General features: G+C 42.5%; 1 protein-coding gene across 2 annotated transcripts in view; it reads left to right on the forward strand.

Annotated features, from left to right (window-relative positions):
• Nucleotides 1-14,661, forward strand: part of tiam1b (TIAM Rac1 associated GEF 1b) — a 119,627-nt gene that overhangs the window by 38,026 nt on the left and 66,940 nt on the right. For both annotated transcript variants that reach the window (XM_060943337.1, XM_060943338.1), the window contains exons 6-10: nt 1,151-1,403; nt 4,166-4,338; nt 10,595-10,819; nt 11,130-11,312; nt 14,087-14,239. In XM_060943337.1, coding sequence (XP_060799320.1) covers nt 1,151-1,403; nt 4,166-4,338; nt 10,595-10,819; nt 11,130-11,312; nt 14,087-14,239 — 987 coding nt within the window. The remainder of the gene's footprint in view (nt 1-1,150; nt 1,404-4,165; nt 4,339-10,594; nt 10,820-11,129; nt 11,313-14,086; nt 14,240-14,661) is intronic.

Raw genomic sequence — 14,661 nt, forward strand, 5'->3', positions numbered from 1 at the left:
CTTCGGCTGCTGGGATTGAACCCAGAACCTTCTTGCTATGAAATGACAGTGCTGACCACTACACCACTGTGCCACCCATTTGGCTTATGCAGAAATCAATCAGTTATGAGCTACAGTATGTGGAAATTATATGAAAACTGTCCTCTGTAAACTTGGGCGGTGGTGGAAAAAAATAACCAACATAATCCAAAATAAAATTCAAGCAATAATAACTCATGTGTCTCATCTCATTATCTGTAGCCGCTTTATCCTATTCTACAGGGTCGGAGGCAAGCTGGAGCCTATCCCAGCTGACTATGGGCGAAAGGCGGGGTACACCCTGGACAAGTCACCACAGGGCTGATACATAGACACAGACAACCATTCACACCTACGGTCAATTTAGAGTCACCAGTTAACCTAACCTGCATGTCTTTGGGGGAAACCGGAGCACCCCCACGCGGACAACATGCAAATTCCACACAGAAAGGCCCTCGCCGGCCGCGGGGCTCGAACCTGGACCTTCTCGCTGTGAGGCGACAGTGCTAACCACTACACCACCGTGCCACCCCACTCATATGTGTGTGAGTCAGAATTAAAATCTGACTGAATACAGGGTGTTTCAAAAAATTTGATATTATTTGAGATGTAAAGATCCCAGAAGCTACAGAGTCGAGGCAAATGAAACTGAACAGGCTTAATGTTGAGCAATATGAGATTTATTCCTCAAAATTTGAATGAGAAATTCAAAGGTGTGTGGATTCCATGAACGATTTCACAAATTTTCAATATTTGCGCCACCTGAGACACACACACACACACACACACACACAGCCTTCCTCTTTGAACTTTTTGTGTCATGTCCAAATCTGTATTGCAGTTGGTACATTTTTAGAGAATTCTCTCATAAACGCACGCTGCAGTCTTGTTTGACTGTGTTCGAGCGTACTCTAACACACAAAACACATTTTCTTTTCCACTGAATGGCCTTTCTATACCTAAAAAGATACAAACAAAAAACATTAAACATAAAATTTTGACCTGTTTCCACACATGCTGTTAAAATTTGAGGCCAATTGAACGAGAATGGGCAAAGTTATCAGATTGTGAAATGGTATCAAATTTTTTGAAACACCCTGTATAAGTAAAAATGATCTGTTGTGTCACACAGGGTGTGTACGAGAACTTCCGCCAGGAGCTGGAGAAGAGCGGATGCAGGGCGGAGACTCCAGAGGAAGGGGCGTCTGCTCTGAGTGACGAACTGAGCTCGGCTAATCAAACGGAGGCGCTTGTGGGCGTGGCCGAAGGATGCGTACGCAAAGCCGGCCGTCTTAATGTGAAAAACCTGCTCGTGCACAAAAAGAACAAGAAGGTGGAGCTCGCCGCTCGCCGCAAGTGGAAGAGCTACTGGGTCTCGTTAAAAGGTGCCTATGTTTAGAGCTATCACACTGTCGTTGCCAAATTGCCACATTATTATGATGTGTGTGATCTTATCCAGAATTTATCCCAGCAACATCAAATATTGGACTTAACATACAAATTCATAATAAATCACAAGTTCTTATACATCAGCTAACAAATAGCTAGCTGACAAACACTAGCTAACTTATTAAAGATGTCCAGAATGTCTTTGTATGCTGAGACACTACAATTTTCCCTTCACTGGAACTATGAACCTCCATGTTAAACTCCAACTTCAGTAGCATCCTAAAATTGGTTGGCTTGCGTCACTCTGAACGAGCTGGGGGATTGGATAATGGTGTCAGAGCATCCGAGGTCTCTGAAGGCGTTCTTTCACACAGCTCTGATCTCGAAGCCAATTCACTACGCCAAAGTGCAAGAATTTTTATTTTCATTCCATTTATCGTTACAAGACAAAAATAATTGAAGAAGCAATTCCTTCTCAAAGGACACTCTCATATTTGTCCAAAATAAGAAGACATCTTCCTTCTACTGTTGCCTGAAAGGGGCAGACAGAAATGGCCGAGTCATTTGCGCTACGTTCACACTGCAAGGCTTAATGCTCAATTCCGATTTTTTTGTGAAATCCGATTTTTTTGTGAGGTCGTTCACATTAACAAATATATGCGACTTGTATGTGATCCTCAGTATGAACGAAAAGCGACCTAAAAGTGTTCCGCATGCGCATTGCAGGATACGACGACGTCACACGCAGTGAGCATGGCCAGTGTTTACGGAAGTAAAACCGCCCGGTTGCGGTATGACCCATCCAATCTAGCTTGAATAGCTGCATCCCCCCAAATGGAAATCAGCTCCCTAACCTCTGCGTCCTTCCATTGAGAAGATTCAGAACCTTCACAGCCCGAAGCGTCCCTCGCATTGATGTCATGCGCAGGGGCGCAGATACGTTTTTTGAACTGGGAGGGACAAAAAACTGGGGGGGACAAAGCTGCCAGCAAACCAACCCCAACCCCGATATGCCTGTCAAACTTGTTGTTAGTAACCATAGCAACCAAGCTCGAGCTCGCAACCTGTGCAGTCTGCGCAGCTCAACCAACCGAATATCAGTCTTTGTTTTATGTGAGTTGTTGCAACTATGTATACACTGCCGTGCACCTCAATAAACCGAATGGTAATTAGTCTTTTGATTTTTCCGTGAGGTTTGCCTTATGCAAAGAAAGACAGCATAGACGTTTTTTCCTCCCTATAAGTGGGGGGGACCGAACGAGGTGAATTTAAATCTGGGTGGGACGAATCCCACCCGTCCCCCCCTCTATCTGCGCCCGTGATTATGCGCCATGTTGTTGTAACTTTTTTTGAGAGACCCGCCGCCTACTTCAGCGCAGAATAGTGACGTTTGTGGCCTGTTGATGACGTGTAAGTCGGATGAATGCGACCTGGCGGTTCAGACTGAAGTCGCATATGAAAAGAGCGGATAGGGATCGGAATTAGGACCACATATCCAAACGGCCTGGGTCGGATTTGAAAAAATCGGATCTGTGTCGTTCATATTGTCAATAAAAGATCGGATACAGGTCACATATGGGCGAAAAGATCGGATTTGAGTCACTTCAGCCTGCAGTGTGAACGGTGTGCGTGTTAGTGAGCGCTGTAATAAGCGTTTACTATTTTGATGAAGAGTTCATGATGGACACCAGCCTGCACTTCTCATCCTTGGCCACTGGAGAGCAGAAAAGCTCTTGAAAAGTAGTCAAAGTCCCTTCCACGCCAGGATCTGGTCTTCTCAGGCAGTCTTCATTTCCCAGTACTAACCAGCTCTTTGATGCGCATGGGTGCGGTGCCAATCTCCGTTTCTTCTTGAAAAGTAATAGTGAAGTGAAATTCCTTTATTTCTTGTATAAGAGGTTCCTTGGGAAAATTGGACTAAATGACGTACACATGTTTAAGACGGGAATTGGACATTTATACACACACATGATTGTCTCACTATCCTTGTGAGGACCTTCCATCCATTCATCCATCCATCCATTATCTGTAGCCACTTATCCTGTGCAGGGTCGCAGGCAAGCTGGAGCCTATCCCAGCTGATTATGGGCGAGAGGCGGGGTACACCCTGGACAAGTCGCCAGGTTATCGCAGGGCTGACACATAGACAAACAACCATTCACACTCACACCTACGGTCAATTTAGAGCCACCAGTTATCATAACCTGCATGTCTTTGGACTGTGGGGGAAACTGGAGCACCCAGAGGAAACCCACACAGACACGGGGAGAACATGCAAACTCCACACAGAAAGGCCCCTGTTGGCCACTGGGCTCAAACACAGGACTGTCTTGCTGTGAGGCGACAGTGCTAACCACTACACCAATATGCTACCCGTGAGGGACCTTCCATTGACATAAATATTAATACAGCTAATTGTATAATTACAGCTGATTTTTAAGGCGAAAACAGTCAGATATTTTGATCCTTGTTGAGACATTTGGTCCCCACCAAGATGTAAAAACATGCCCACCCAATTTTAGTGAAGGGCACTGGTAAGGGACACCATAGCCTAATGGTTAGGGAAGCAGTTTTGGGACTAAAAGGTCACTGGTTTGAGTCCCTGGGCCGCCAGGAATGGCTGAAATACCCTTGAGCAAGGCACCTAACCCCCATCTGCTCCCCAGGCTGCTCTTGGTATGTTGCTTGGGATAAGAGCGTCTGCTAAACGTCGTTGATATAATGTTGTTGTATTGACCCACTGTGCCCCTTTTCCCAGGATGCACTCTGTTTTTCTATGAGACGGATGGGCGATCAGGCATTGATCACACCTGCATCCCAAAGCACGCTGTCTGGGCGGAAAACAGTATCGCACAAGCTGTTCCCGAGCATCCCAAAAAAGATTTTGTCTTCTGCCTCAGCAACTCAATAGGGGACTCGTACCTTTTCCAGGTAAAATAATATTTCTTGGAAAAAGCTCCATCATTAATAACTTATGTAAGTACAATAAAGTGAGTTCTTCTTGACTATAAGCAGCACACAGTGTATTCCTCCATCTTTCCATCTTGACATCTCGACATCCTCCTCAACTGTTAAACTCTCTGTCACACTCCATCTTTTTCTTTCACATTCTGATAACCATTCCTCCTCCTTCTTCTTCATTCTGTGCCTCATCCTCATTTCTGAATGCTCTCCTTCCTGCATTTTCACCCCAATCCTTTATCTTTACCTAATCCTCGTTTCATTTCTTTGTGTTCTCCTCCCTGCATCTTTACTTCATTCCTTGGCCTGTACCTCATCCCTGTGTATCCATGTTCTTCTCACTGTATCCTTTCATTGTTTGCCTTTGTGAATCTCATCCTCATATCTCCATCTTCTCCTCCCTTCCTCTTTGTTGACCTCGTTTTCATTTCCTCATGTCTCCTTCTTGTATCTTTACCTCATTCCTCTATCTAGAGCTCATCCTTGTATCTCCAGATTCTCCTCCCTGGATCTTTGCAACATTCATCTTTCTGTACCTCATCCTCATTTCTCCACGTTCTCTTCCATTCATCTTTACCTCATCCTTCAATCTTTACTTCCTTAGACAGTAATATACTAAAAACTTCTTCAGCTTTTCCATGTACTGCTTCCATGCTCTGGCACCCACCCCTCTATTTAACCCTCATCCTACCATGCTATTTTACACCTTAATCTTACCATGTGGGCGGCACGGTGGTGTAGTGGTTAGCGCTGTCGCCTCACAGCAAGAAGGTCCTGGGTTCGAGCCCCGGGGCTGGCGAGGGCCTTTCTGTGTGGAGTTTGCATGTTCTCCCCGTGTCCACGTGGGTTTCCTCCGGGTGCTCCGGTTTCCCCCACAGTCCAAAGACATGCAGGTTAGGTTAACTGGTGACTCTAAATTGACCGTAGGTGTGAATGTGAGTGTGAATGGTTGTCTGTGTCTATGTGTCAGCCCTGTGATGACCTGGCGACTTGTCCAGGGTGTACCCCGCCTTTCGCCCGTAGTCAGCTGGGATAGGCTCCAGCTTGCCTGCGACACTGTAGAAGGATAAAGCGGCTAGAGATAATGAGATGAGATGAGATGAGATCTTACCATGTGGGGTCCGTTTGGACCCCAATACTTTTCTTTAAAATTAAAGCTTACAAAGACAAAATCACCAGATAAGTTTTGTTCAGAACATCTTGTATTAATAATAGCAATACACTAAAGGGCCCAAGGCATAAAGAACACACTTAACCTTCATCCTACCAGCCAATTTTACATACACAAACTACCAGGCGGGGTCTGTATGGACCCCAGGAGGGAATACCTTGAAATCAATGCAGTAAGAACCAATTCAATGCAGCAAACAGACATAACTTTATTGAAGAATAAAATCCACTATGGCTGAATATCAATGATGTATTATAAATGCAATAACATTGCAATAATATTGCAATAACTAGCATACATGTAGCAAATTATAGCGCCACAAAAAAAATTGGCATTATATACATGATTTTTGCAGCTCATGCAGCTGTAAAACATTCTGGATTACAACTTAGGTCTTTTCTTACAGAATTTAAAACAAAAAAGTAATTGTAAAATAATTTAGGGCTTTTGTTTTGCAGCCTGTGCTTATTGCAACAGTGGGGTCCACACGGACCCCAAGAAGGAATGCCTTGGTAGTTTCATTATGGAACATAAAAGAAGTTAACTTTCAGTGTGCTATTCAATTATAAAATGAAAGACAGATAAACTTTACTCTGGGGTCCGGTTGGACCCCAGTAACAAATTAATTATACCTTCACAATGCAAAAAGCTGATCTTCCGGTGCTTTAGTGTTTTAATTAAGACACAAATTCCGACAAATTCATAAAACGGTGAGGCAGTATGTCACATATTTTTAAAATGGCAAACAAACATATAGGTGCGGGGTCCAGATGGACCCCACTTGGTAGGATGAAGGTTAACCTCATCTCTCCATCTGTACCTTATTCCATCCCCCATGACCTCCTTCACCCATCTTTACATTATTCTTCCATCTCTGAAACACTCATTTATGTCTCTGTTTTTGCCTCATCTTCATTTAATAAACTCTCAATTTCCTAACCTAACTTCTACCCTTTCTACCGCTACATTTAGATACAGTGATGCTTGAAAGTTTGTGAACCCTTTAGAATTTTCTATATTTCTGCATGAATATGACCTAAAACAACATCAGAGTTTCACACAAGTCCTAAAAGTAGATAAAGAGAACCCAGTTAAACAAATGAGACAAAAGTATTATACTTCGTCATTTATTTTTTAAAGATATCTTTTTGGATAGGACAGTGTAGAGACAGGAAATGAGCGGGAGAGAGAAACGGGGAGAGATCAGGAAATTACTTCGGGTCGGAATCAAACCTGGGTCCCCAGATTTATGGTACAGCGCCTTATCCACCTGAGCTATGACACCCCCATCATTCATTTATTTATTGAGGAAAATGATCCAATATTACATATCTGTGAGTGGCAAAAGTATGTGAACCTTTGCTTTCAGTATCTGGTGTGACCCCCTTGTGCAGCAATAACTGCAACTAAGCATTTCCGGTAACTGTTGATCAGTCCTGCACACCGGCTTGGAGGAATTTTAGCCCGTTCCTCCGTACAGAACAGTTTCAACTCTGGGATGTTGGTGGGTTTCCTCACATGAACTGCTCGCTTCAGGTCCTTCCACAACATTTCGATTGGATTAAGGTCAGGACTTTGACTTGGCCATTCCAAAACATTCACTTTATTCTTCTTTAACCATTCTTTGGTAGAACGACTTGTGTGCTTAGGGTCGTTGTCTTGCTGCATGACCCACCTTCTCTTGAGATTCAGTTCATGGACAGATGTCCTGACATTTTCCTTTAGAATTTGCTGGTATAATTCAGAATTCATTGTTCCATCAATGATGGCAAGCCGTCCTGGCCCAGATGCAGCAAAACATGCCCAAACCATGATACTACCACCACCATGTTTCACAGATGGGATAAGGTTCTTATGCTGGAATGCAGTGTTTTCCTTTCTCCAAACATAATGCTCCTCATTTAAACCAAAAAGTTCTGTTTTGGTCTCATTCATCCACAAAACATTTTTCCAATAGCCTTCTGGCTTGTCCACGTGATCTTTAGCAAGCTGCAGACTAGCAGCAATGTTCTTTCTGGAGAGCAGTGGCTTTCTCCTTGCAACCCTGCCATGCACACCATTGTTGTTCAGTGTTCTCCTGATGGTGGACTCATGAACATTAACATTAGCCAATGTGAGAGAGGCCTTCAGTTGCTTAGAAGTTACCCTGGGGTCCTTTGTGACCTTGCTGATTATTACATGCCTTGCTCTTGGAGTGATCTTTGTTGATCGACCACTCCTGGGGAGGGTAACAATGGTCTTGAATTTCCTCCATTTGTACACAATCTGTCTGACTGTGGATTGGTGGAATTCAAACTCTTTAGAGATGGTTTTGTAACCTTTTCCAGCCTGATGAGCATCAACAATGCTTTTTCTGAGGTCCTCAGAAATCTCCTTTGTTTGTGCCATGATACACTTCCACAAACATGTGTTGTGAAGATCAGACTTTGATAGATCCCTGTTCTTTAAATAAAACAGGGTGCCCACTCACACCTGATTGTCATCTCATTGATTGAAAACACCTGACTCTAATTTCACCTTCAAATTAACTGCTAATCCTAGAGGTTCACATACTTTTGCCACTCACAGATATGTAATATTGGATAATTTTCCTCAGTAAGTAAATGACCAAGTATAATATTTTTGTCTCATTTGTTTAACTGGGTTCTCTTTATCTACTTTTAGCACTTGTGTGAAAATCTGATGATGTTTTAGGCCATATTTATGCAGAAATATAGAAAATTCTAAAGGTTTCACAAACTTTCAAGCACCACTGTAGTCCCTCCTTCAGCACTACCTCATCTATAATTACATCCCACCATGTGTGCCTCCTTCCTTTTTCCTACTTTCTGCTTATCCACTAAACACGCCATGAGACACCTCCCAGACTTAAGTGACCGTCCCACCATCTTTTTCTCATCCTTCTGTCTCTGTGTCATCCCTGCATCCCCGCACCTCATTCTTATTTCCTTGCCTTTTCTTTCCTCTCAATAACTGCCGGCAACCGGCGATTTTGCCGCCTACAAACGCTCCATTGCCGTGGTTTTTCAAAGAATTGAAATTCATAAGTTTTTACTTCATAATTTATACTTCATAAAAATAAAAATTTCCCCCATCTATTTTTATAAGACATTCTTTTATTCACTCAAAAATCGGTTGTTTTAGACAGTAGGCCTAAGAATTCTGTTCGGGTATGCGGACAGCCTAGACTTGACAGATATATTGCGGTATGCGTGCACGTGCGTTATGTGTAACTGTGGTGTTCACCCGGGGCTGTTCAACACTACGTTAGGCTTACAAAAAGCCGAAAAATGTCGGGGAAGCGCCAGGCAAACATCAACGACTTTTTCGCTGCAAAAAGGTCGAAAACACAAGGTAATAAGACTGTGACAGGTCCTCCAGTGTTTGTTGTAAACATGTAACAAACCATGCTTGGAAAGTGACTATTTCTTTATTTTCTCCAGCTTCTGGGAGAAACATTGGAGCAATAACAGATCTAGGTTAACATGCAGCGCTTCGCTGTAGGGCCTATAGTATCTGGCCCCGCACGTTTTTGCAAATTAATATAGCATATGGCTAGTTAGTAGAGGTGAGGTGGCCAAGTGGTTAGAGCGCTTGACCGCCAAGCGAACGGTACCCGGTTCGAGCCTCGCCTTGGACGGTGATCTGGGGCTCGCCTCCTGTCCACCCAGTAGTGAATGGGGACCTGGTGGAAACACTGGGGAAGTTAAAGGCGGTGAGGAAAGGAACTGGCCACCCTACCTCACCATGCCGACGGCCTAGACAGAGTGTGCTCTCTAACAGGCACTCCCCAACGTACATACGAAAATGTATATGGGACTCTTTGACTTTTGATGGATAGTTAGCCATTCCATATATATATATATATATATATATATATATAGTCCATTGTGTGTGCGTATCAGGGTTAAAAACGTTCTTTGCTGTATTAAAATGATGTATGTTGGTCATTTTGTTAGGCCTAACGTTACATGCTTGGACAATGATTAACTCAAGTTAGTGGTGAAGTGCTAGCTATTAACTGTGGTAAGCAGGCCTAATTATGTATGCTTTATCGTGGGCCGTCATTAAGTGTCATTTATTTGTATGCGGCCCCCGGAACAAGCATATGATGATGATATCAAATCCAATACCAGCAACCTGTTAAGACCAGGATTAATGTGATCGTCTTTTGTCACTTTTCAAAATAAATAAAACTTGATAATTTTGTGAATGTTTTTATTGTTTATGAGGTCCCTGAGCATCTTAGCATGTTGTTTTGGCTTCTTAATGTAGTTTATAATGATTTATAGCCTGTATCAGGTAGATCTAATGTCTGCTTGTATACATATAAAAATGCCTTTTATCATGTTGGAAAATGTTTAGAAATGAATCCTTGTTAGTTTTAAAAGTTTTTAATTTTCCGGTGACCGCAAATACTAGCCTAAGGCCGATATATTAAAGTCAAAATGGCGCGAAATTGTTAAACACACCGAGACCAGAGCTTGTACAAGAAGTAAAGGGGATTACAGTGATGATGAGGACTTTGATGGCTTCTGAACAATTTCCAATATTAGATCATAAATATTTTTATGAATGCTATAAGCTGTGTGATTGTGAATATGATATTTACTAAAGTCCTGTTACAACATTTCAATACAATTGACTTGTTTATAATAGTTTGAAATACAAATGATGTACAGTATTTGTCACTTTTTCTAAGTTCTAATGAATAACTGATTGAAATTGTATTCTTGTGTCAGTCTTTTTTATTTTTAAAATTTACATTTGTACATATTAACACACTAAATGATCTTCAGATCATGAATATAATTTTTGTATCCAAATTTTGCATTCAGGATCACTCAGAATTTACCATTTAACATCTACATTTTCAAAATTTTCTGGGGGAGGACCCCCAGACCCCCCTCTTTTTTATACATTGCGGCAGTGGCTAACGCAGCCTCCGCTCAGCTTGCGCTTAACCTCTGCCTACTACTCGCCCCTTTCTCAGAAATATATTAAGAAGTCTGATACATGCTCCATATTTACACCTGTATATCTCTCTCTGTACAGACATGTAGTCAGACAGAGGTGGAAAACTGGGTGACAGCGATCCACTCTGCATGTGCGGCTGCCATTGCCCGGCAACATCACCGCGATGACACGTTATGTATTCTGCGCTCCGAGATCCGAAAACTGGAGCAGAAGATCGACATGGATGAGAAGATGAAGAAGATGGGCGACATGCAGCTGGCCTCTGTCACTGATACCAAGAAGAGGAAAACCATTCTGGAACAGGTAATGTTGGAGAGGATGGGGTAGAGGGGGCAGGACTAAATGAAAGGTCATGGGCAGGAGATAAAGACAAGAGAGTCTACTGTGTAGAAACCTTAGTTGGAGAGATCAGAATGAAGGAGGGACTATTTGGAGAGGAGCTACTATAATCCAGGAAAGAGAGCTTGAAAGAGTAGAATTTAAAAAAGGGAGGAGCCATGTTGTATGAGAGATTGGAAGCGGTGGAGCCTCAGCCATGATTCATGTGTGTGTTCATTGTAACAAGTATCTACTAATATTGACCAGTCTCTCTCTCTTTCTCTCTCTCTGTCAGATCTCAGTGTGGGAGCAGAATCTGGAGTGTTATAATGTGGACTTGTTCCGATTGAGGTGTTATTTATGCAGTCTGCAGGGAGAGGAGCTGCCCAATCCAAAGCCTCTTCTCTCAGTGGCCTCACGCTCCACCAAACTCTCCATGGGACGTCTCGGCTTCTCAGTGTCTTCCTTCCACGCTCTGGTGATCAACCTTCCACCATTAAATGATCTCTCCGTTTCTGCATCTTTACCTTCCCTTCATCCACTAAAATCTCCATGGGCTTCTCCGTCTCCACTTTTCATATTCTGGTGACCATCTCTTGATCTTCACCTTAATCTTCCTTCTGTCAACTTTTACCTTATGCTCATCCCCCTGTAGTTACCGCTTTCCTTCATCTTTACCTAAATACTGAGAGTTTTAACCTCGATCCACTAAACTCTTGATAGGAGTCTTCTGTCTGTAGATCCAGAAATTGGACAATTAAGGGCAGTGCCGAAACTTGGCAATACTGCAGAACCTTCAGGCTAATTTGGACTTGGACTATGGAGAAGGGTCACTATCTTGAATTGTATGAACCATCCTGCAGTGTCATGGTGGCTCAGTGGTTACAGCTCTGGATTAGTAATAGGAAGGTTGGGGATTCAAGCCCCAGCACTGCCAAGCTGCCACAATTGGGGCCTTTAGCAAGGTTCTTAACCCTAGCTGCTCCAGGGGTGCCATATCATGGCTAAAAAAGAAAGTACTGTAATGTAGATATGAAATTGCACTTCTGGTTGCTGGGTTATAAAGGGTGTTTTTGTAAATGTGATGAAAACCAAGTGGGTTTGTCCTGACAAAAATCAGAAAAGTATATTGCTCCATCCTTATTTATCCCCATCTCTACTTCTGTTCCTTCATCTAATTTCTTCATCCTTGTACTTCCTCATCTTGAACTCTTCCTTATTTCACTCAGCTGTCCATGTGACACCTCAGCTTCCTCCTCCTTGACCCTTCATCTTTACCTTACACTGACTATCTCTCCATCTTCCTTTGTACATGTCTTTTTTGTTCACTTCCATCCATCCCCTCCATCAATACCTCATCATTATTCCCCCACATTTACCTCTACCTCATCCAGTTCACGCTCCATTGGACATGTCTGTCTCCTCCTCCTCCCAGGCTCTGATATCTATGTCTCCATCTTTACCTCATCCATCCATCTGCTGAACTCCATGGAATGTTGGTTTCCCCATCTCCCCTTTTTATCACATCCCTCCATCTTTTTTTGATTAATCTCATGTTTTTCCCAATCTTTACCTCCTCATCAGTCCTGTATTTTTACCTTATCCTTATCCATTCATCCAATTATTTAACTCTGTCCTCCTTCATTATCCCTTTATCTTTACCTCATTCTTCCATCTTTATACTGTATCTCCATTTTCCCCTACTCGACTTTCTTCATCTTTCAACATTTTCCTCCCCATCCCTTCATCAACTAATTACCCAACTCCATGGGATCCTTCAGTTTCACTTCCTTCCACATCCCTTCATGTCTACCTAATCCCTCCATTTTTCCTTCTCTATGCCTTCATCTCTAAACGTTTACCAACGTTCATTCTTGTGACTTTACGTCAGCAGCATCCTTACACCTTACATCATCCTTATCCACCAATCCAATTAACTCAACTCCACGGAATACCTCAGTTTCTCCATCTGTTCTTCCACCCTCCCTTCATGCCAGCCTCATCCCTCCATCTTTCTTATCCTTCCATTTTACATTCTCTACCCCTTCATCCTTCAATATTCATGTTCTCTTCTTCCTACATCTGTACTTCGTCCTCCTTACATGTTACCTCATCCCATCTCTCCCATCTTTCTCCACCAATCTAATCACTCGAGTCCATGGAGCCCCTCAGGTTTCCTGCTTCCTCCTTCTGTATCGGTTCATTTTTACCTCATCCCTCCATCTTTGTCTGATACCACCATTTCAACTTCTCTTCTATACCTCCTTCATCCTTCAGTATTTACCTCTTCCTCTTTCACTTTCTTTACCTCACCCTCATCCTAACAGCTCTCTACTTTAGTTTTAATCTCTTCCTCATCCCTTCATATTATCCTTTTTTTAGTTAATACCTTATTCTCATCTTTGCTTTTCCTCTGTTATGCATGGCTGTATTCCACCTCTTCATCTCTTTATCCTCATTTCTTCCTCTTCTCAAATTTTCTACTGCAGAAGAAAAATTAAGTGTCGGGAAGAATCAGTTCTAATTTATTTTAGTCTCAGTACTGTTGCTCCGTCTCTTAGAGCTTGGTGTGAAGAGTGTGTGTGTCTGTGTGTGTGTGTGTCTGTGTGTGTGTGTCCGCACTCTGGACATGTGCTTCAGGCTTTGGCTGGTCGATATAATGTGTGTGTGTGTGTGTGTGTGTGTGTAGCCACCCGCAGCTACAGGAGAGAGAATTCAGGGATAGCAGTGGATAAAGAGCTTTCTAAAATGCTCACACACACCTCACACACATGATATTTTTAGGCTTTTTATAGTCTGTATTGAACTTTTTTATTGAACCTCCAGACAGAAACAGTACAAAGGGTGAGAGAAAGAGAAGCACACACAGAAAGAAAAAAAAGACTGAGATATGTAGATGAAAAGACAAAGAAATTGAATGAAAACAGGAGAGACTTTGAGTGGGTGAGACTGTGTGTGTGTGTGTGTTTTATTAAATAAATGTGCTTTTGTTTCTTTACATTGTGAATAATAAAATGTAAAAAAAAAGTAAAAATGTAAATGTGACCTTAGACACACAGAGAGAGAGAGAGAGAGGAAGAGGGAGTGTGAGGAAAACAGAGAGAGAGGAAAAGAATCACAGGGAGAAAGGGAAATGGAGAGAGTGAGTGTGAACTTTTAATAACTATTATGTAAAACAATAATGTGTTTGATAGAGCTCTGTGTGTGTGTGTGTGTGTGTGTGTGTGTGTGTGTGTGTGTGCGTGCACGTAGGTGGCGGCGCGTACAGAAAGCGGCGTTCGGAGGCGAGCACACGCCATGTCACACTCCACTGGCAAGCGAAAAAGTCGCTTCTCCTCACTGTGGGGACTGGAGATGAACTCAAAGAGGAAAATACACACACACACACACCCCAGCATTGAACAGGTATACACACACACACACACACACACACACGCTGGTTTCACTATCTTTGTGAGGTCATAGTGATCTAGAACGTACTGTAGCGAAATAATTTTGTGCCTCCATCTAAGAGGTAACAGTCAGAGATAAAGCTGTAACTTCTGCTGCCATGAGAAAATTCTTAAGTAACTCCATTTAATTACACTACTACATCATTGATTATTTTTCTATGACAGCACATCTCTGAGTGTTTATTTATTTTTTAACCTACTATACACCAGGGGTTCTCAACCTTTTCTACCGTAAAGCCCACCTATTCATACTTGTAACGAGTCGGGGCCCGTTAAAAAAGATCCCTAATTATTTTGGCTCGTCTATTCTATTAGACTCTAATAACCTATTGTAAAGTGTATTAACGGGACGCGACATCACTCTCTGTTACAGAT

The sequence above is a fragment of the Neoarius graeffei genome, chromosome 16 (genome assembly GCF_027579695.1).
Source record: "Neoarius graeffei isolate fNeoGra1 chromosome 16, fNeoGra1.pri, whole genome shotgun sequence".
Lineage (NCBI taxonomy): Eukaryota > Metazoa > Chordata > Actinopteri > Siluriformes > Ariidae > Neoarius > Neoarius graeffei.